Source organism: Eubalaena glacialis, chromosome 1, assembly GCF_028564815.1.
Source record: "Eubalaena glacialis isolate mEubGla1 chromosome 1, mEubGla1.1.hap2.+ XY, whole genome shotgun sequence".
NCBI lineage: Eukaryota > Metazoa > Chordata > Mammalia > Artiodactyla > Balaenidae > Eubalaena > Eubalaena glacialis.
Window position 1 is genome coordinate 31085612 of NC_083716.1, and position 21947 is coordinate 31107558.

At 45.1% G+C, this 21947-nt stretch overlaps 2 protein-coding genes across 3 annotated transcripts; one reads left to right on the forward strand and one right to left on the reverse strand.

Moving 5' to 3' along the window:
- The first annotated feature begins 46 nt into the window (after nucleotides 1-46).
- On the forward strand, nucleotides 47-8407 carry EXOSC1 (exosome component 1). Of its 2 annotated transcripts, XM_061194778.1 has the most exons (8): nucleotides 47-90; nucleotides 198-313; nucleotides 2167-2241; nucleotides 3725-3813; nucleotides 4910-4943; nucleotides 5447-5497; nucleotides 5627-5711; nucleotides 6047-8405. In XM_061194778.1, exons 1-8 carry the CDS (start codon nucleotides 48-50, stop codon nucleotides 6151-6153), a joined length of 600 nt encoding a protein of 199 aa, XP_061050761.1. In that variant the 5' UTR covers nucleotide 47; the 3' UTR covers nucleotides 6154-8405. The 2 variants fall into 2 exon arrangements, with proteins under 2 accessions (XP_061050761.1, XP_061050768.1); XM_061194785.1 differs by lacking the exons at nucleotides 47-90; nucleotides 198-313 and having other exon boundaries at nucleotides 4910-4950; nucleotides 6047-8407.
- Nucleotides 8408-10135: 1728 nt separating this feature from the next.
- Nucleotides 10136-17681, reverse strand: PGAM1 (phosphoglycerate mutase 1). The gene is made up of 4 exons (XM_061210502.1): nucleotides 17406-17681; nucleotides 12897-13171; nucleotides 12036-12216; nucleotides 10136-11245 (listed from the first exon to the last, which is right to left on the reverse strand). Exons 1-4 carry the CDS (start codon nucleotides 17542-17544, stop codon nucleotides 11076-11078), a joined length of 765 nt encoding a protein of 254 aa, XP_061066485.1. The 5' UTR covers nucleotides 17545-17681; the 3' UTR covers nucleotides 10136-11075.
- Nucleotides 17682-21947: the final 4266 nt, after the last annotated feature.

The following is a 21947-nucleotide window of genomic DNA, read 5'->3' on the forward strand; positions in this document are numbered from 1 at the left end:
GGATGTTGGCCAATGAGAGATCGGCTTCATTTTCCTCCGGACTTGGGATGGGGTCAGTCATGGCGCCACCCGTGAGGTACTGCATCCCCGGTAAGTCAGCGGTACCCAGAGCGAATCCTGGGCAGGGACGGAGGCAGGAAGGCCCGACGACCAACAGTTTCTGCGGACCCGTGGCTGATGCAGCGTTTTTTCCGCAGGCGAACGTCTGTGTAACTTGGAAGAGGGCAGCCCGGGCAGCGGCACCTACACCCGGCATGGCTACATCTTTTCGTCGCTTGCTGGCTGCCTGATAAAGAGCAGCGAGAACGGCGCGGTAAAGGGGGCGGCTTCCCCTCTTCTCCGTCTCTGCCTTTCTCTTAGGCTGCCTTTGATTTCGCAGTTCTTAGGCAGGGGACCTGTGGGCGCGTCTTCAGTCCCTCGTTCAGTAGAAGAAGTTGGTCTCTTAAGTTTTAACAGCTGTAGTCCCCGCTGCCGGGCACTTAGCCATCACAGAACAGTTTTGTTGGTCCGGCTTGGTTGTGTTGCTGACACTCGGAGAAGCAAGTTGGGGGAAGAGTGAGCTGAATCCTGTCCGAATGTCGCCTACCTCTCCGGCTTTATCTCGCTCCGCTACCCGAGCCTCACTCTCTGCTATCTAGTACTACTGGCTTCTATTAGTGTCGCCAGTGCGCCACAGAGCCTTTGTACACACGCTCCTCTCTTCCTTAGCCTATTCAATTCCTACCTACCCTTCAGATAGCCTCACTAGTATCACTTTCTCAGAGAAGCTCTCCTAGACACCACTAGTCGAAAAAAGTTTTGTTTTTGTTTGTTTTGTTGAACACTCACAAAGAGCTGTATTCTTCCCTTTCTAAGCACTTAGCTCAGCATGTAATTAAACACTCAGTTATATCAATAAGTTCCCCATTAGACCCTTCTCCCGTAGACTTCATGAAAGCAGGCCTCACTCCCATAACCTCCGCGCCTAGCACAAGATAAATGCTCAGTAGATGTTTGTTGAATGCCTGAGTAATATTATTCTCCCTGGTTCCAGAGGCTGATCCACGATTAGCTCAGGATCAGATAAGCAGTTCTTGAAGGAGCAGCTTAAAGACAGGGAGCATAGTAGAAAGAGGATTCAGAGTTAGAACACTTCAGTATTGACTAAACCTTGATTCTGCTTTAGATAAGAAACTTAAACCCTCTGGTTTTAGGTTCTTCCTCATCTATAAAATGAGAGACTTTTTATTCGATCAATTTGGGAATTTCCTTAGTTTTTGAAAGTTTGTCCATTTCATAGCTATACATATAGCTCTCTATGGAGCATTTTCATCTGCCAGGCACAGTGCTGACCTCTAGGGATGTCGTAATGAGCCAAATACACATGGTCTCTTATCAGGGGGCACAAACAAACTGTAAGCAAATATATGCTCAAATGAATGTATGCTTACAAATGTGATTCCTGCTCTGAAAGAATATTACGGGGTACCATGAGAACATGTAACAGGCAAACCCACCCTAGTCAGAAGTGACATTTAACCTGAATCTAAAGGATAAGTAAGAGTTGAGTGGGTGAGCATAAAGAACAGGTTGAATAGAGATCCTGAGATGGGAAGAAATTTAGTGAATTCGTGAAACTGAAAAAAGGCCAGGAGAGCTGAGGCATAGTGAACAAGGGAGAGATTAATAAAAAATGAGGCTCAAAAATACCTTGCCTACATCAATAGCCAATACCATGCTCAAGAGGAAACTCTGTTAAGTATTCCCTTAAAATAGAAGTAAACAAGTATGGCCACTATTATATAACATTTATTTGGAAATTCTAGCCTGTCCAATAAAATGACAAACAGAAAGAAAGATATAACTTTGGAGGAAAGAGTCACATTATCCATGATTACAGGCAATATAGTTGTATGCCAAAAAACTCTAAGAAAATCACCAGAAAACTTAGAACTCATCTGAAATGTTTAGATTATGTCTTCTAGCAGCTTTCTTCCTGTGGCTCCTTGGCCATCCTATAGCCTAAAATTTCTAAGGCTTTCTGCTCTGGGCTGCAAATGAATCTGTAGTCCACCTGCCCTTGTGACCTCAGCTGTGGCCCAAGGCATTCCTATATTATTCTCAAGCCACAGACACTTTTACCCAAGACTTAGCGAGGATATTCATGTTTTATGGTTCTCTTTGTAGCTTCCTGTCATATCTGTGATGAGAGAAACAGAGTCCCAATTACTGCCAGATGTGGGAGCTATTGTAACCTGTAAGGTAAGTTGGTCCTAACCTCCCTGCTTAGGATACTGTCCAATGCTGAAATAATGATCACTGTAGAGCTGCACTGTCCAATATGGTAACCAGTAGCCACATATGGCCATTTAAATTTAAATAAATTAAAATTAAACAAAATTTAAAATTTATTTTCTCAGTTCCACTAGGTACATTTCAAGTGCTCAGTAGCCACAGGTGGTTGGTGGCTGCCATATTGGTCAACACAGAATATTTCTATCATCACAGAAAGTTTTACTGGACTATGCTGGTCTAGAGATTTCTAGGATAATGATCAATGAGGTCAAGTTCAAGCTTGCATAGTTCTTTCACAGAGCTGATTCCCTGAGTTTGTAATTTTTTACTTTTGTCTGGGAGACGGGCACCAAAGGGTGATAAGGAAGCCCTTTTTTTTTTTTTTTTTAATATTTATTTATTTGGTTGTGCCGGGTCTTAGTTGCAGCAGGTGGGCTCCTTAGTTGCAGCATGTGGACTCCTTAGTTGCAGCTCGAGGACTCCTTTAGTTGTGGCTCACCAGCTCCTTAGTTGTGGCAGGCGGGCTCCTTAGTTGCAGCATGTGGGCTTCTTAGTTGTGGCATGTAAACTCTTAGTTGCGGCATGCATGTGGGATCTAGTTCCCCAACCAGGGATTGAACCCGGGCCCCCTGCACTGGGAGCACGGAGTCTCAACCACTGCGCCACCAGGGAAGTCCCAGAAGGCCCATTTTTGAACATCTGAAGCAAAACTCTTTCTGCAGAGAAACAAAAGATTTGATAAAGTCTTTGAGGGGAAGTACAGATTAATGTGGTACTGGTCAGTAACTATAATATGTCAGTACTCCCTGCCCATCCCCACTCTCTGCCAGTTAAATTAACTTGCAGCTCTTAGTTTTTCTCTATAAATTTCTCCAGCAGAAAATCTATGTGGGGATTCCCTGGCGATCCAGTGGTTAGTACTCCGAGCTTTCACTGCTGAGGGCGTGGGTTCAATCCCTGGTCAAGGAGCTAAGATCCCGCAAGCTGCGAAGCGTGGCCAAATTTTAAAAAAACAGAAAGGGAGAGAGAATGTATGTGTTATTTTGAAAATAACTGGAGAGGCAGTGATCTAAATATTATGCAGCAGCTGAAATGGAGACTTAAATTCTGTTCACACTACAGGGCTCATAGTAAGATCTGTTAAAGGTCTAGCTAGATTTGCTATATACTATAAATACCCTTGTGTATTTATGTTAGACTTGTATATTTTTCAAAATCTATTCCATATTATTTGATTTCCACAGTAACTCTATTAAGTGGCCAGAGTGGCTCTTATTCCACTTTACGAATATGACTTATACAGGGATAAGTAGGAGTTAACTTGTCTTAAACTCTATACTTAGTAGGGTTGCTTGGACCAAAATCCTAGTCTTTCCTAGTTTATTCCTGCCTCCTTCAGCTGCCAACGACTAATACTCACTCTCATGCTGCTCATTTCTCTATTCCACAGGTCTCTAGCATCAATTCACGCTTTGCCAAAGTACACATCCTATATGTGGGGTCCACGCCACTTAAGAACTCTTTTCGAGGAACTATCCGGTAAGAAGTATTTTTGTCTTCATATTTGCCTCAGCACCTGGACTGAGATTAGGATAGAATGGGAGCCTAGAATTTTTAGGAACAATTACATTCTCTATTCCTGCCCATTTCTCTCTTCTTTTGTGCTTTGATTCTCCCCAGGTAGTAGCCAAAGAAAACGTTAAAACATGTGAGTTAGGACAAAAGGAAAATATTAATGAGATAGGGCTTTAAATAAAACAAAAAGGGGGGCTTCCCTGGTGGCGCAGTGGTTGAGAATCTGCCTGCCAATGCAGGGGACACGGGTTTGTGCCCTGGTCTGGGAAGATCCCACATGCTGCGGAGCAAATAGGCCCGTGAGTCACAACTGCTGAGCCTGCGCGTCTGGAGCCTGTACTCCGCAAGAAGAGAGGCCACGACAGTGAGAGGCCCGCGCACCGCGATGAAGAGTGGCCCCCGCTTGCCGCAACTAGAGAAAGCCCTCGCACAGAAACGAAGACCCAACACAGCCAAAAATAAATAAATAAATAAATAAATTTATTTAAAAAAAAAAAAAAGGGTTGAGCTAAGCTGGAGATTAGCATTGTAGGGATGATTCATATCAAACAAAGTAGAAAGCATTTTAGGAAGTACCTTTCTTTCTTGAATTTAATATCAGTTAAACCCAAGGACTGTAAAACAATAAGAAGGGTAGTGGGTGAAATGGTCAATTTTTTTCCTATGGGTTCTTGAGAAGGGACAAACAGTTCTTGTGAGCTAGATAATTTAACGTCTGAGGCTCTTTCCACCCTCAGGATTCTGTGTTGTTCTGTGGTGCTTCTGTTCAAGCTCTCCTAAGGCAGCGAAGTTCCTTATCCTTCCCCGCTAAATCTGATCCACTTTCCTCTAGTGGGAGGTATTGATACTGCTGCTCTGTGTGATCCAAGAATGGGAAATGTGGTTTTCTCCTCCAGGAGAGGACTAGGGATACTTCTTCACCCTGCTCCTCTGGGTGGCAGCTGGGTCCCCATTAGGACTTGTTCTCTCTGGTCTTGTAGCTCTTTGTCTGCCAGGAGTCTGCAGGATAATTCTTTCTCACAGATAATTAACCTTTCTATTAATTCTTTTTTCTTTACAGCAAGGAAGACGTCCGAGCTACTGAAAAAGACAAGGTTGTTGGTTGGTTCTTTTTTTTTTTCATGGCTTTAGGAATCTCAATCCTTTTAAATTATTCCAGTGAATTTGAAAGGTCTGTGGAAATGTGGAGTCCAAGGAATTTTAAGGTGTTCCCTTCTGGAAGGTGTGGAATTCACTTCACTGTCCCTTTCCTCTTCACATCATTTTTGTTCACTTTGTTGACCAGAGAGGGGCTAGTTTACTCTTTGCCTTTGAAGCCATGTATTTATTCATTGCTGTTTCCTCAGACTTACTCTGGAGCCTTTCAGAGCAACTGTAGTACTTTTGTCCAAGTCAGATTCCTGATCTGGTTACTGAGTTCAAAATCTTTCATTTATGTGATGATGCCACAGAAACAATAAAAGTTGTTGATTGACTTGAGTAGTGATGACTTCTACCCTCTGAGATTAGAAGTAGACTGGTTCTGCCAGGGGTGTTAATAGTTTCATGTAGACCTGATTCGAAGCTTTCACTTAACACTCCTGTTCTTTCTTTACAGGTTGAAATTTATAAGAGTTTCCGCCCAGGGGACATTGTCTTGGCCAAAGTGGTATCCTTTATTCCCCTCAGACTTGTAGTCCTTTGTCAAAAGAAGAAATGGAAGTAGAGAAACTACTCAAGTGGCTATGGGAGGGAAGGCTTATAACTCTGTTTTCCTTTACCAATGTGATGTGACTAGATCTCCCTAGGTGATGCGCAGTCCAACTACCTCCTAACCACTGCCGAAAATGAGCTGGGAGTGGTGGTGGCCCACAGTGAATCGGGTGAGTTTGTCCATGCTTCCACATGCTTACCTTTACCTGGGAGCTAAGGTTTGGGATTAGTCCATTGTTTTCCCTCATTTCCCTTGTTTTTTAATTATCTAAAAAGCAATACTAGTATAGATACTTACTACTGAGATTAGAATGATTCTCCTTATATAATCTAAGGAAAAGAGGCACTCACTCCATAAATCAGTGGAATAAACAAGGTTTTTTTCTGTATGAGGTGAGGTTCACTAGGCAGCTTGGTGACACTTCAGTTCATACCCAGCTGAAAAGAGAAGGGTCTCAAGCAAATATTTGGGGTCCCATCTCCAACTCCACCTTTTTCCTTCCAGGTGTCCAGATGGTTCCCATCAGCTGGTGTGAGATGCAGTGCCCTAAGACCCACACTAAAGAATTCCGGAAAGTGGCCCGAGTACAGCCTGAATTCTTACAGACCTAAGAAGCCACACTTTACCCCATGCATGGGAGTAAGCTCTTTCCAAGAGTACATGTGTGAAAGTGACATCAGGATGCCGTTGTCTTCATTCAGGCACCTGGGGCTGGCCAGCAGCCACCTCTAGAAAAATCTTACTCTGTAGGCAGAACATTTTTCCTGTGAATCATTCAGTGGATTTCATTCTCTTGAGTGATAAATTTTCTCTTTTGGAGGCACCAGCAAACCAACTGTATGATGGTGGAAATAGCCTGTTCTTTGTGACAGTCTTATAAATATGTATTTTTTGCTGTGACAAAGAAAACATTTTTACAAAAAGAATTTTATGGTTTCTGTTATACTGAGTAGGGAAAAGAATCTAAACAGTGTCATGACATTGAGAGCAGGGTCTTGCCTGGTGGCACCGATTAACAGACGTGTTACGTGCTTTCTTGCTCTAGACAATGCCTAATTGCCAATCTTTTTTGTATATTCTGTTGTACATACTTTTGCTTATTGAGTACTTGCTATGTGTCAGGCCCTAGGTTAAGTACTTTATATACATTCCCTCATTTAGAGAGATTATGGTTTAGTGAAAATTATGGGACACATGTGGTGATTCAGGTAGCATGTGAGTAATTCTGAAAGTAATTTGGTAAACAAAGTATTACTGATACAGTAGACACTCCAGGAAATGTTAAATCTGAATTGAAAAGAGGTACAGAACACTATCAAGTGTAGTGGCCAGGAAAGGATTTGTAACATGAAGTGAAAGGAATTAAAGAACTAAGATAAGTGAGGTGAAGATATTCAGAACAGAGAGAGAAGCCCAAGCAAAGTGCAGAATCAGGAATGTACACACAAGCTTGAGGACAAGCAAAGGATGAGGGTTAAGCATGGGGAGGTTGCAGAGAGAATGAAAGGAAAGATGAATTATGTCACTTCTTGAGATGTTATTAGGGAGCCCATGTCTTCTCTGTGAAGTGAGAATTGTTGGGGTAAGCTTTGGAGTCATCCCACGTGGGTTTGTGTCCTCTAGTTGCCTTAAACCGGGTTATACGTTGTTTTGTTTTTTTTAATTGAAATTTTTATTGACATAATTGTAAGTAATTGCAGTTTTAAGAAATAATACAGAGATCCCTTACGCACTTTTCCCAGTTTCCCCCAGTGGTGACATTTTGCAAAATAATAATATGCTGTACTATAACAATCAGGATGTTGAACTGATACTTGAGCAAATTATTTTTATTTCTTTAAGTCTGTTTCCTCATCTGGAATAGTATGACCTCATAGGATTATTATGAGGAAGAAATGTATAAAAGTGGTTAGTACACACCAATATTACTGTTATATATTATTGTTGTTATTATATAACTGATTGCCTTCTATCAGGTATCTACTAAATGCTAGATACTTCAGTGTAGTTTGTATTGATATAATCAGTCTCCTATTGATAGATATTTTTAAACTTTTTCTCTTTAACAGACAGTGCTGCATAGAAAATCCCTATACCATATATCTTTGTTCATGCCTATGATTCTTTTGCAAAACAGATTCCTAGCAGTGTAATGCTGAGTAAAAGAATATGCATATTTAAATTTTTGGTTCGATTCTCCCTTATTGCCTTGCAGAAGGATGCAACCAGTTGATTTTCTCAACAGTGTTAGCCATTTTACTTATGTTATCTCTGAACTTCACAGTGACCTGGAAAAGTAGCAATTATTCCCACGTTACAGATAAGTAAACTAAGGCTTAGAAAAATTAATAAATCTCACAGACATCAAGAGGCAGAACAGTGTTCAAACTCAGATCTGTTTTACTGTAAAGCCCGGGCCCTTCCTTCTGTACCATGGTGCCTCATTTTTCCAAGTATTGAACAGAAACCTCAGGCATGCAATTAGAGGCTCTCCAAATTGACATTGGTTAATTAATTATAAGTGCTTGTTGGACATCATTCATTCATTATGTAAATATATTTGAGCAACTCCTCTGCCCACCACTGCTCCAGGAACTAGGGAGTAAAGCAGTGAACATGATAGAATCCTTTCCTTGTGGAGCTTACATTCTAGTGGGGGGGGACCATTGGTGAGAGGGGAGACAAATGAAAGTAAACAAATATGGAAATGTTATAATTTCAAACAGTAATTTTAAAGTGTCATAAAGAAGAACATTTGAAACAACTGGGTAATGGCCTTCTGATTTGCTGCGAACCAGGTTAGATTTTCTCACCCTTAACCATGCAATATTTTATTACATGTTAGTTGTGTGCCTGTCATCCCTACTTACCTTAGCTTTTAGGGCAGCATGCTGTCTTCTCTATCTTCGAATCTCCAGTACATGGTACTGTGATTAACACGTAGCAAATGCTCAATAAAAATTTTTTGAGTGTACTCATAGTTGACTGAATAGCTATGCCCAAACAGTGATTGATATGTAGTAATGGTGATATTTGCTAATCTAGAGACAGGGAGAATATTCTTTCTGTGCCTTGGAAAAGTGGTTCTCAGCCTGGGTTAGGTGAACTTCAAAATTGCCTATAAGTGGTAAAGGGGTAGCAGGGGGAGTGCAGGGAGAAAAAAAGACTGCAGGTGCCCTAGCTCTGCTCACGAATCTCATGGGTGAACCTGCGGGTGTTTAGGGTTTGTTCAGCTCCACAGGTGATTCTGATGTGCTACCCTGGCTAAGAAACAGTCTTGGAGGGATAGTAGTTGTTGGCCTCCTAGCCATAATGGTAAATGAGGCTGGCTTTCTGTTATTTTCCTGCCCATAAGGCAGGAGTTCTAGCCAGGAGTCTAACTTGCCAGGAATGGAGACTGCTGTAAACTCAAGTGATGTCAGGACATAGAGCAGTATTAATCAAAGCTGATCCAGCCTGATTTGGGTGAAGAGCACTTGATCAAACAAAATTACCAACTTCTGGTCTAAGATTCAGTACAAGCTAAGTAAACTAACATCCCACCAGGCTACTGGAGACTTAAATTACTAAAGGTCTTCCTAGGATTAATGTGTAGATCAAATAAAAAACTAAACTTGAAAAGCAAGATGCTTAAAAGTACTTAAATTTTAGAATAAGAATCTTGATTTAGTTGCAGTAACATTCATCTGGGTTCCAGTACTTAGTAGTGTACCTTCTGGCAAGTTTCTGTTATTGTTTTCAGCATGTTTCCTCTTCTGTAAACTGGGGATACCAGCCCTTTCAGAGGTTGTCAAGATTGGAGATTATGCAGGTAATGTGCCTCACCCAATGGCTAGCATAGAGGCACTTCATAAGAGCTTTATGGATGGTGTTACTTGCTCCTACTAGAAGAGAAAGGCATTATGGGCTTTCTCACGTTCCAGTGATCTTTTCAAAGGCCTTAGAGAAAAGGTAAATGTGAGTAGTGCCCCTTCCCTATTACATATATAATTAGTCGGCCCTCCCTATTTATGGATGTGAAACCTGTGAATACGGAGGGCCAACTGTACTACTCAGTTTTATATAAGGCACTTTAGCTTCTGTTAATTTTGGTATCCACAGGAGTCCTGGAACCAGTCCCCCGCTGCAGATACCAAGGGATGACTGTATATCCCTTTTCTCCTGCATGTGTAATTTTTGAGGATGTTAATTAGTTGACTGACAGGGTTAAAATTTTAGGGGCCAAAAAGAAGGTGTGAATCAAGTTTAAAAGTTACTAATAAAAAAAGGATTGGCTTTTTTAAGTCTAGTAAACAAGCATTTACCTTACGTTAAAGAGGGCATAATAGAGTTTCAGAATTTGATTTTCCAGTGTTCGGTAACCAGCACCACTGAGCAAGAGCTGTAGAGAGGCAACAGGAATACAGAGTTCAGCTCTCCAACACTGAAACCCAGTGACATACATGATACTTGGACCAGGCTATGTAAAGTTGTGACTGGTTGTCCTAAAAGCTCTTAATCTGTCATACAAGGACTTGGGTAATGAGAGACATTTCAAGTTGAATGTTCGAGTTGATTTCCTCAAATAAGACATACCACACATGACACAGAAAATATTGCACGTCACTCCTTTATCATACTGACCTGGAAAAAAGATTTACTACAGTTAGTTAGTTATGCTCAAATGAGTACTGGGCCTAAGTGGTGGGCCAAGCAACTGGAACATGATTCAGAAATCAGGCACAGTGAAAGACACACTTGGACGTGATCAAGAGGCATTCCGCTGCCATAAAACAATAAGGCGGGGTGGGGTGGAGATTCTAAAACACACAGCAGGATGAACTCCTACACCTTAGAAGTCAAGGACCTTATCCCATGACGGTGTAAGGAATGGCTCATTTTCTGATGACCACATGTGGGAATATTTCAACCGCCACTAGAAACCCCAGAAGGGTTTTTTTTTAAATTTATTTATATATATATATATAAATTTTTCTTTTGTAAAAGTAAATGCAACACATAAACATTCAGGATTGATCCCAGTCTTTTGGAGTCAGGGAGAAAGTGTTTGATTGAATCACCATGCAGGTTACATTCATCTTCCACTGGAATGACTAGAGCCCCCAGTCACCTGAACAGAACAGTGCCCAGCTAGCCTCTGGGAACACAAATAGGCTCTCTTGCTTCTCCTCATTGGTCACACCTTGGCATGGTTCCTCCCTATCCCCTACTCAAGCAGGTCCTTAGTAATAAACAAACCACTAGCAACGCCCCGCCCCAGTTACTACCTCTCAACGCTCTTGGATAAATCTTCCCTTGGCTTGGACTGAGAACCATGCCCCAGAGGTGCCATTCTGACTAGACTGTATGAAGGGAGTGGGTACAAGAGATAAAATGGCTAAAATGGAATTGGGAGCCACTGCTCCCCATCTGCAGCTACAGCTTAAGATGCCTACAGATGTCGTCAGTGTGACGTGTGCAGGGGAGAGGTGCAGAGGAATGGATGGGCTTAGGAGGAAGGGTAATCCTTGGGAAAGTAATCTGCTGCTCGACCTCACTTCTTGGCCTTGCCCTGGGCAGCCACAGCCTCCATGGCTTTACGCACGGTCTCTTCATCACCCAGGAACTGCATTGGCTTGATGGGCTTCAAGTTCTTGTCCAATTCATAGACAATGGGAATGCCAGTCGGCAGGTTCAGCTCCATGATAGCCTCCTCGGAGAGACCTGAAAATACACCCCCCTATGATCAGTCAAGCAAGATATGAATCCACAGACCTCTCCGGCGTTGCTATTCATCCTCCAGGTGGGGAAACAGGTCATCCAAAGACTTTCGTAGGAATTAAAACAAGAAACCCTTTCTGGTATTTGTCATAACAGTAATGATCTGTGTTATAGTAGATTGCTCACCCAAGGAATGCCCCCGTAACTTATTTCTCAGTCACTGAAAAGCAAAAAAAAAGGATGAAAGGTATCTCTCCCAAAGTGAGATCCGGAAGCCCATAGTAAAGCAGGACTATATATATCTCAAATGTCCTACGTAGTCCATCCAGGCTGCCAAAACTCAGCACATCTGGGCCTCTAGGCCCTTGGGTGAGACAATTTAAGATGCAAATTGAGATTCATCTGTGGAGTTGTACCAGGTTGTGATTAAGAAGGACTTTTATCAGCAGTTTCGACTAGTAATCCTAGTCTAGAGGTGGGCATCTCAAACTTCCATGTGTATCTGAATTACCTGGGTGATAGATGCATCTTCTCAATCAGGTCTGACCTGGGACCTGAGGTTCTGCATGTGTAACAAGCACCCAGTGGGGTCTGGCCGCCTCTGCTTCTGCAGAGGATGCTTTGAGAAACAAGGATAGAGAGTGTGTTTCTACTAGGAGACAATCTGGACTGTCTCTAAGGCTATCAATATGTCCAGCCCTTTCCTGAAGGTCTCCTTCATACTAAATAAGTCCAGATTAGCGACAGTTCTGCTTTAGCCCTCTTTGAGGGCCCCTCTGAAAAACGTACATACCCTCCAGATGCTTGACAATGCCCCGAAGGCTGTTGCCATGGGCTGCAATCAGTACTCGTTTCCCCTCCTTGATCTGGGGAACTATTTCTTCATTCCAAAAGGGCAGAGCTCTGGCAATAGTGTCCTTCAGACTCTCACAGGAGGGCAGCTGATCTTCAGTGAGGTCTGCATACCTACGATCCTAAACAACAAAAAATCCAAGCTTATCAGTTATTACCAGTTGCATCTGTTCTGCCTATTTCTCATCCCCTAAGGGATCAAAGTGATGGGTGAAAGTCTCTCACCAGGGCACTGAGAGCTTGGGAAAGGGGATAATTATTATCCTGCCCCTCCCTCCCCCATTACCCTCTATAGGGAAGATTGACAGTTCAAAAGAAACATAACTTAGGAAAGGAGAAAAAAAATGGTAGGCTACAAGCCTTTAACCAATTCACTTTATCTTGCAATTGGCTTAGGAAGGCCCTATCAGCTATGGATGGGTTTTTTTAAAACATGGCAGTAGATGTAAAAAAGATACATTCTTTTTAGATAAACAACATAAACTCTTAACTAAATCTTTTAATAAGTGGAGGTCATTCCTTGGAGAAAGAGGATTACAATTAACTATTTTAGGGAATTCCCTGGTGGTCCAGTGGTTGGGACTCTGTGCTTTCACTGCCGAGGGCCCAGGTTTGATCCCTGGCTGGGGAACTAAGATCCCACAAGCCCCACAGCCAAAAAAAAAAAAACAAAAAACCTATTTTATCATAAATTAGAAACTCAGTGGGTCTAGGCAGACCCTAATAAAAGCTAAAAGAGTGAAGCCCAGATTCTAATACCCTGGTCCTGGGTGGAGCAAGCCAAACCTCCGTTTGTCCATACCTTACTGATGTTGCTGTAGAAGGGATGGTCAGGCTCCATCGGAGGTGGTGGGACATCATAGGAGCGCCTCCAGATCTTTACCTGGGCCTCACCGTGCTTGGCAGCAGTTTCTGCCTTATTGAGGCCAGTCAGACCCCCATAGTGTCGCTCATTAAGGCGCCAAGTCCTCACCACTGGCAGCCACATTTGGTCAATGGCATCCAGCACTGTCCAGAGGGTCCGAATTGCTCTCTTCTGCACTGAGGTGAAGCAGATGTCAAACTCATAGCCAGCATCTGGAAATTATAAGTTCAAAGTGATAAGCTAATCAGGTCCACTCTAGAGCAAGAATTTTCTTTCTTTCTTTTTGGCCGCGCCATGTGGCTTGTGGGATCTTAGTTCCCCAACCAGGGATTGAACCCGGACCCTCGGCAGTGAGAGTTGTAACCAGTGGACCGCCAGGGAATTCCCTAGAGCCAGAATTTTCTTACATATAAATTTCATCACATACAGACAACCCAAATGAAAATTATTTGGCTAAATATTTTATTTTGTACACCCTAGCAGGAAAAACAATATTCTGCCTTCGGGGAAGATAAAATTTGTTGATTTATGTTGCAGTTGACAATATACTTCCCAGTGGTTCCCCAATAATTCATCTAACCCAAGGCCCAAATGTACTGTCAACCAGCTAACCTGAGATCTGGGCCGCTTTTCCTAATCCCCAGAGTGCTGTGCTTAAGCACATTTTAAGAATTTATTTGCTTTAATTCTTTCAAGATAAGGATTCAAAAAACTTGGAATCTTTTAATAAATATAATAGCTAATACTTATAGAGAGCTTACCATCTGTCAGGCACTGGACTGAGTACTTTGTATGTGTTTTATTTAGTCTTCATAACAATCCTATAAGGTTACATCATTACAACCCATCTTACCAGGTGAAAATGGAAACTAGAGGAGTTAAGCAAATTATCCGAGCTCACAGCTATTACACAAAAGAGATTAAAACCCAGGTTGTATGACTCTAAAATCTAACTCACAGGGGACTTCCCTGGTGGCGCGGTGGTTAAGAATCCGCCTGCCAAAGCAGGGGAAACGGGTTCAAGCCCTGGTCTGGGAACATCCCACATGCAGTGGAGCAGCTAAGCCCGCGAGCTACAACTACTAAGCCTGAGCTCTAAAGCCCGCAAGCCGCAACTGCAAAGCCCACGTGCTGCAACAACTGAAGCCCGTGCGCCTAGAGCCCGTGCTCCGCAACGAGAAGCCACCACAATGAGAAGCCTGTGCACCGCAGCAAAGAGTTAGCCCCCGCTCGCCGCAACTAAATAAAGCCCAAGCCCAGCAACGAAGACTCAATGCAGCCAAAAATAAATAAATACATAAATTTATTAAAAACAAATCTAACTCATAACCACCACCTCTAGCTATCTCCATAGTTTGCTAATTTCTAAGGATCCTGATGTTTGTATTTTAGTTAGAACTGTCACTTCTGATTGATAGTTATTAACATACTTCAGTCCTCTCTAACCTCTGGTCTAGGAGAAATGGGATTTTGAACTCGCAATAATCAGGACACAGCAAGAGCTCTTAGAGGATGCTGATAAAACTAGTTTGTTGCATGAAATTATACCTTCCCTAGAGTATGGAAATCACATCACAATCTCTTCATCCACAGTTCCTTTCTGCTATCGTCAAATTACCTCACTACCCTGAGAATATAATCTACCTACGTCAATTGTTAAACCAAGTTTAAGAGAAGCTACTCATTGGAGAAAAAGCAAATGCTGCGCACTGTCTGATGCATTTGTAAATGAACCTCTCCTCCATACACAGCAGTTACTGAGGGGTGGTATCAAGTTATGTTGGCCCAACCAGTAAGTTACAACTATTTGTCTTACTTCATGTTTCACAAACGATTATTCTCCCTCCCACTTTAATGGGGAGGTGGCCCTTTCCTTACGTAGTGGGCCAGGAAAACACTTCTGTTTTCTTCCATGAGGCTACAAGGCCCTCTTTGAAATTCAGCACAAACTTTCCTGCGTATTGCCTCATGTTGAGGTTGCCAACAGTAATTAATGAAACGTGAAGTGAATTTTCCTGCCAGCCGTTCAACTGAGAATAAGGCCAGTAAGAACTACACTGATGGGGGAAGGGAGAATTAATCACCAAGAAACTCACCACAACCCACAAGGGAAAAAACACAGATTTCATCACTGAGCCTCACTGACAAGTCCGAGTAGACTCACTTACCATCCCCTCCCTAATCTTTTTTTTTTTTTTTTTTTTTTTTTATTTATTTATGGCTGTGTTGTGTCTTCCTTTCTGTGCGAGGGCTTTCTCTAGTTGTGGCAAGCGGGGGCCACTCTTCATCGCGGTGCGCGGGCCTCTCACTATCGCGGCCTCTCTTGTTGCAGAGCACAGGCTCCAGACGCTCAGGCTCAGTAATTGTGGCTCACGGGCCCAGTTGCTCCGCGGCATGTGGGATCTTCCCAGACCAGGGCTCGAACCCGTGTCCCCTGCATTGGCAGGCGGATTCTCAACCACTGCGCCACCAGGGAAGCCCTCCCCTCCCTAATCTTATGGGGAGGAATGGCTCCCCAGTAAGAGGCTGAGTCACTGGGAAGTGACTATCCACAGGGCAAGCCTCAGCTCCCATGCTGAAAAGCTACTGGTTGTTTCACTACATTTTCCACTTGCAATGGAGTGCTGCACATTGGATACACAAGTCAGTCCCCGAGGAAAAGAGCAGTTCCCCTTACAACTCTTAACAGAGAACTCTAAAGCCTCTTCCTTCAACTTGGCCATCAAACAAAAGCATAGTCTAGGACACTCCCAGGGATGGGGTTAGCTGGTGTTGTGCAGTGTGGACTCCATCCGCCCCCAGGAGCAAGACGGCATGGGGAAACTCAGTTCTTAGTAGCTTCCTCCTGAAATCATTCAAGATTTTATAAACCCTGTAATACTTAAAGCCCTGGTGAATTTAATATGTTATTTTAGGTCTTTTACAGTATTAGATTATTCATATAGTCTTCATCATTCAGTTTTTGCTTTTGGTCTTTCACTTTTTATTTAATCATCTGTGATGCCCCTAAACAGTTATTAAAATTTTAAATGGGATTTCTTTTGAAACTAATGCTACTAACATTTACTTAAAAACTGAAATAGGGTCTGTTATTTTAAGATATTACAAGTTAAGGCATTTGATCAGTCTTAGAGGACAGCTGCAATTTGCTTTCTCCTAGGCTAGTCATCAGCAAACCACCACAGACCCATACAGTTCTTCCTGCCAGACAGCAGGAGAGAAAATGGCCTCCTTTACCAGCACTTTCCCTATCCTGGCCTCTCCTAACCGGTATGAGGTCACACCAGGCCATCCCAAGGTATTCACACACATCCCCAGCAGGATTACATTTCCCAGACTTTCTGAACCTTTGCTTCATTTCTAAAAGATCTACAGTGAAGGCAAGAAGCTAGAGAGAGCAAACTGGGGCCAAATACCTGATTCACATCAGCCAGGCATCAGTGACCCTTTTTAATGGCTGCTGCTCTGTCCAGAGGTTAAAAGGGAGCAGGGAAGGATCGGTGGAAGCACCTCCTCGGTCCAGAGATGCTTTGAATTGCTGGCAGCAGGGAATGCTTCCTTATTAGCGTTTCAAAATCACAAAGAGCTGTCTGCCAGCGGGGGCAAGCCTGGGTAAGCAAGCTTATCTCACTGCCACTTCCACCTTTGCCCGTAACAGCCTACCAGTTCCTCGCACCTACCCGGTACTCAACCCCAGAACAGAGACCAGGGTGGCAGACTAGGAATAAGATGTGACCTTGGACAAGTCATCTTTCCAATCCTCACTTTCCCAACTAGGAAAGAGGGCCAGGGAGGGATGGGAAGGAGGGGAATAAAACCTGTAAAATTTATAGGGCTGTGAAGAGGATCTACTCAAATCCTTCATTCATTCATTCATTCATTCACTCAATTACATTTGTGGACGCATTTTGGACACAGGATTTGCGGAATGCTGGTAAACAGCATTCTACACAAGCACGTGGATGTCTTTGTACCTAGAACACTGTTGGTCGCCCCCCGCCCCTCCCCGGCCCCAGGCGCCGCGTCACTCCCCCACAGCGGGGAGAAGCATGTGGCCTGCCGCTTCACCAGGATCCCCAGCATCCTCTTGAGTAGGCTTGGTTATAGCTGCTGGAAGACACCGGGCATCCCATTTGGCAACCCGTCCCCGAGTTACTAAGTGCTCGTACTAGGAAGAGGGGGAATTTCGCAAGGCTGTGTCGTGGAGAGCGCACTAAGCTGCGGGGCTACCGCCCTGGTCCTCTTCCTGGCACGGCCACTCACACTCCGCTGGGTGACCTTGAGCAAGTCGATCCCCCACCCTGGGCCCATTTTTTCAACTGCAAAATAAACTGTTGGAGAGAAGGCGCTCTCCGGGGGGGCGCGGGGGCGGCCAAGCGGCCCTCACCCAGCGGCGCCTGACCGGGCCTTCGCAGCCCCCACCCACTGCCCCGGCCCGCTCCGCACCTCGCAGCGCCTGCCCACCGCGCTTCGCCTCCTCGTGCCCGGCCGGGCTCAGGTCGGCGTCGTACCAGCCGCTAAAGCGATTCTCCAGGTTCCACGCGCTCTCGCCGTGCCGGATCAGCACCAGCTTGTAGGCGGCCATGGTTGCGGCTCGGGATGCGGCGCAGACTGGGGCTCACTGAGATTCCGGAGTCGCGGCCCTACCCCGGCCGCGCCTGCGCGCTCGCGCTCCACCGGCCGGCTCCCGCTCACTTGCTCGGCCAAATCTTTCCAATGGCTCGGGGCCGCCCTCCGCCCGCCGGGTGTACGCATGCGCCCCGTGCGGGCGCTGCAGCCGCCAGGGGGAGGGGGCGCCCTCCAGGACGCCAGGGCGCATGCGGCCTCCGTCGTTGGCCCCGTGTCCGCCGCGGTAGTCACGGAGCGCACGTAAGCGCCAAAGGGAGGTGGGACCTTCGGGCTGTGCCCGGGTGTGCCTGCTGGCGGGAGTGTGGTCGTATTGCCGTTATTCATAAGCCCTTCGTTGTAATAAAATGGCCTTTATCATTTGAATCGCGCTTGGCTAGGCCAGGTCACACTTTCCCATCCGTACGCAGGGTGTGATTCACACACCTGTGTTCCAATCTTCACTCTTCCATTTTATTCGCTTTGTATCTCGCTTAACCTCGCTCAGCCCCATCTGTAAATGGACGTAGTAAATACTTAGCTGATGCCTATCTACCTGGAAGGTGCTCAGTAAATGGTGGTTGTTTCTGTCTCATTTCCATGGGCACTGATCTCCATAACGACGCGGGTTCTGACTGCTGGTTCGAAAGCCATGCTCTTTATCTAACACAGGGCCTTTTGTCCCACCTTCTTCTAGTTTCTCACAGCCTCTGGCCAGGGCTTCCTGGACCAACCACAGTGAAGCAAATTCTAGGCCGATCAAACACTCCAGGAAGAGAAGAGTTACTGCCTGTGCCCTACACCCAATCAGCAGTTTCAGTATCTGCTTTATCTGGACAGCTCTCTGGTGCCCATGCCCCTTTTCCTGGTTTATTTCAATCTAGCCACTTTACTGAGCACCAAACATGAATCAGGCAGTGGGCTAGGGTCAAAGATGGGTTGAATGTGTTTTCTACCCTTCATAGCAGGTGGAGTGCAAATAGGACCCACATGGAAACAGCTAACAATGAAATTGTGCCGTGTGCTATATTTTGACAGATTATAGAAAAATTTTTAGCATGCACTCATAAAGCACCTACTACATGCCAGGCAGTGTTATGAGTGCTTTACAAACATTAACTCATTTAATCCTCATATCCTCATGATGATCTTATGAGGCTAGTACTATTGTGTCCCTATTTACTGATGAAGAAACTGAGGGATGAAGTAATTTGCCTAAGGTTATAGGAACCAAGATTCACACCTAGGATGGCTGGCTCCCAAGTCCACGCTTATCTGACCTACTACTCTCTGCGGCCTCCACATATTTGTTGCATTTTAGGCATTTATTGACTTTGAAGAGTGGGAAGGGTTTGAGAGGCAGAGAAAAGGCACTTTGGGAATGACATGAACCAAAATACATAAGACTGGCTTTTAGATATGTCATCTACTGTTTGTGAAAGTTTAGCGTGTCAAGTGTTTTAATGTATTATCTCAACCTTCCAGCAATTCATATAATATAGGTACTATTATAGCTCCATTCCACAGATGAAGAAACTGAGGCCCGGGGAAATAATTTGTCCAAAGTCACAGCTCGGAGCAGAAGTGAAGAAGAAACCAAGACTCAAACCCAGGCAGTCCAGTGGCCTAGCGTGCACGCTAACCACAGTGCTCCACTGCCTTCCTCCTCTGCAGCTGCGAGAAGATGGAATTCAGTGACCAGGGAGGTGACTGGGATGAGGTCCAGCACTAAAAGCTGCACTTGGAGCTTACAGTCTCCCAGGGCTGCAAAGCAAGAACTGTCCTGGAAGGCTTCCTTGTTCAAGCTCCTGGCATGGCCCACATGGGAGACCTTGGAAGAATCCCTCTTTGGAAGTTCTCCCTCTGGTCATTCCTTCTGCTTGGTCATCCCAGTACTGATGCCCAGGCCCTCCCAGGGCTTTTCACACCAGCAAATAGCCATAAATAATAATAATGTATTATTAACATATTAATAATAAATACTATTAGCAATGTGATCAAGAAGACAAAAAAGATTTAATGAGGTACCGATTTAGAGCATATGAATCTGAGGGTCTATGGACAGATTTCCTCTCCAGGAGGATGCCTGGTAAGGGATCCCTTGCCCACTGGGACTGGAACTGAGCAGATAACTAGGATACTTTGGGCAGGAGGCCAAGGGCTTCTGTGCCACCAGCCTTGGGAAAGAGCCTGGGAAGTCCTACTTTATTGCTTTCACCAACCCCCTCTGCCTCCAGAAGGGATCTCTCATCTCCTTGGAATTCTGAGGAGCTCTGATTAACTCACAGCATATCTACCTTGGAGCATCAGAGACTTTTTATGTATGTGTCAGATCCACTCAACTAGAAACTCCTTGAGGGTGGGTACCGCATCTCTATTTTATACACCCATACACAAGCACTAAGCATGATGCCTTAGCCCATGGCCAACTCCCTGAGTGTCCTTGAGTGTCAGAGCTAGGAGAGACCTTGATAATTCTCCACTGCAAGTCCCCACCGCCAGCCACCTCCAGTCCACAGGTAACAGATGAGGAAAGTGAGGTGAGCCTTTCAAAAGCACAGGAGATGAGCAGGGGGCTGGGTTCATCAGTGAGAAGTCAGAGGTGATCCACGGAGAAGGGCCCCAAAGTTGGGGCTTGCTGTGTCAGGGAAAGGCAGGAGCCCGGAGAAATCCGGAAAAGAAGGGGGCTGGGGGGAACCATGTGAGGACTGTGAAGGCTTTGCAGCTGGAAGCCAGAATTCCTGGGCAGAGATTGGGATTCATTCAGCATCTACCACAGCATCACAAATCTGGGAAGAAGCTTAGAGCCTATCAAACCAAGATTTCTCAAATGACAGTAAAGGGTAAGGATAAACCAGTGTATGTTGCCCTCTACTACTTTTTTTTTTTTTAAATCTTAATTGTTATCTCTCCTGAACACAAGACACACAGACATTCGTCAGGGCTGATTCCTGGGCCCTTCTAAAGAAGTGGGTGGATACAGGAGCGCATTCACAAAACCTGAGAACCGAGCAGTGTGAAGGCTCTGATCACAGCTTGGGGGCAGCTTGGGGAGCAGCCTGAGGGACCCACTGCACAGCTCCCAAACAGGTCACCTCCTTCCCTCCCTGCCCGGCAGGGAGCAACTACGGCCAAATAAGCCCTCCTTCCTGCATGGCGCATGGGGGTGGGGGCCTGTGCTCCAGAGCCTTCTTTACTCTCATCTCCTGGTCAGGGACATTCATCAGTGACAGCTCTCATCTCTTCCTAGGGCCCCCAGCCAGCCTCTAATCCCTGAACTCTTTTTTTTTTTTTTTTTTTTTTTTTTTTTTAATTTTATTTATTTATTTATTTTTGGCTGTGTTGGGTCTTCGTTTCTGTGCGAGGGCTTTCTCTAGTTGCGGCGAGTGGGGGCCACTCCTCATTGCGGTGCGCGGGCCTCTCACTATCGCGGCCTCTCTTGTTGCGGAGCACAGGCTCCAGACGCGCAGGCTCAGTAGTTGTGGCTCACGGGCCTAGTTGCTCTGCGGCATGTGGGATCTTCCCAGACCAGGGCTCGAACCCGTGTCCCCTGCATTGGCAGGCAGATTCTCAACCACTGCGCCACCAGGGAAGCCCCCTGAACTCTTAGGGCAGACAGCCTCCCTTCTAGCTCAGTGCTCTAATTCCTCAGGCCTCAGGGAAATTCCCAGGACTCGAACAGCTTCCAACCACCAAGCTTGTTGGTTCAGCTGCTACAAAAACTCAGATAAAGATAATCAGTGATCACAGCCCTATTGCCCTCGCTTGTCCCTTAAAGTAATAAAGGCCTCTCTCAAGCTTCCCTTCCCATTTATTTTTTTCTGCAGAAGGATAACGCCCTTATCAAGTACCAGACATTCAGTGAAGGACCCGATTTAGAATCCCAGTGGGGTGAACCACGTTTTCTGCTGGGTGGAAGGTGGGGCAGGCGGCTGCCGTTCAGCCCACAGGACTCCCCATCAGGACACCACGTCTTCATTTGTTCAACATCTTGCAAACTCATCGCATGATGCTCAGATCTCCCCAGCTCAGCTGGTGCCTCAGGAGGAGAGGACTCCTGCCTTGGAAAGTGACTGTGGCTCGTGTCTCAAGACTCTGAGCTTCTAAGAGAGGAAGCAGAGCTTCAAAGAAGGGTAAAACACATGATTCACAGCCTTCTACAGTTGCCATCTGAAGATAGAGCTGGAACTGGCTGGAACTGGCTTCCTACAGCTCCCCTGACAAAACCGTTTCTTCTCCAACCTCAAAACCCAGCTTCAGACTTGAGTGTCCAGCCCAGCCATAGTAAAAACCCTTCTCCCCGGATTATGGAACTCTCAGTCTCTGAAAAGAAATCACCAGGGGTGCACGAGGTCCTCTGCCTCTAGGCCCTGCGTGTGAGAA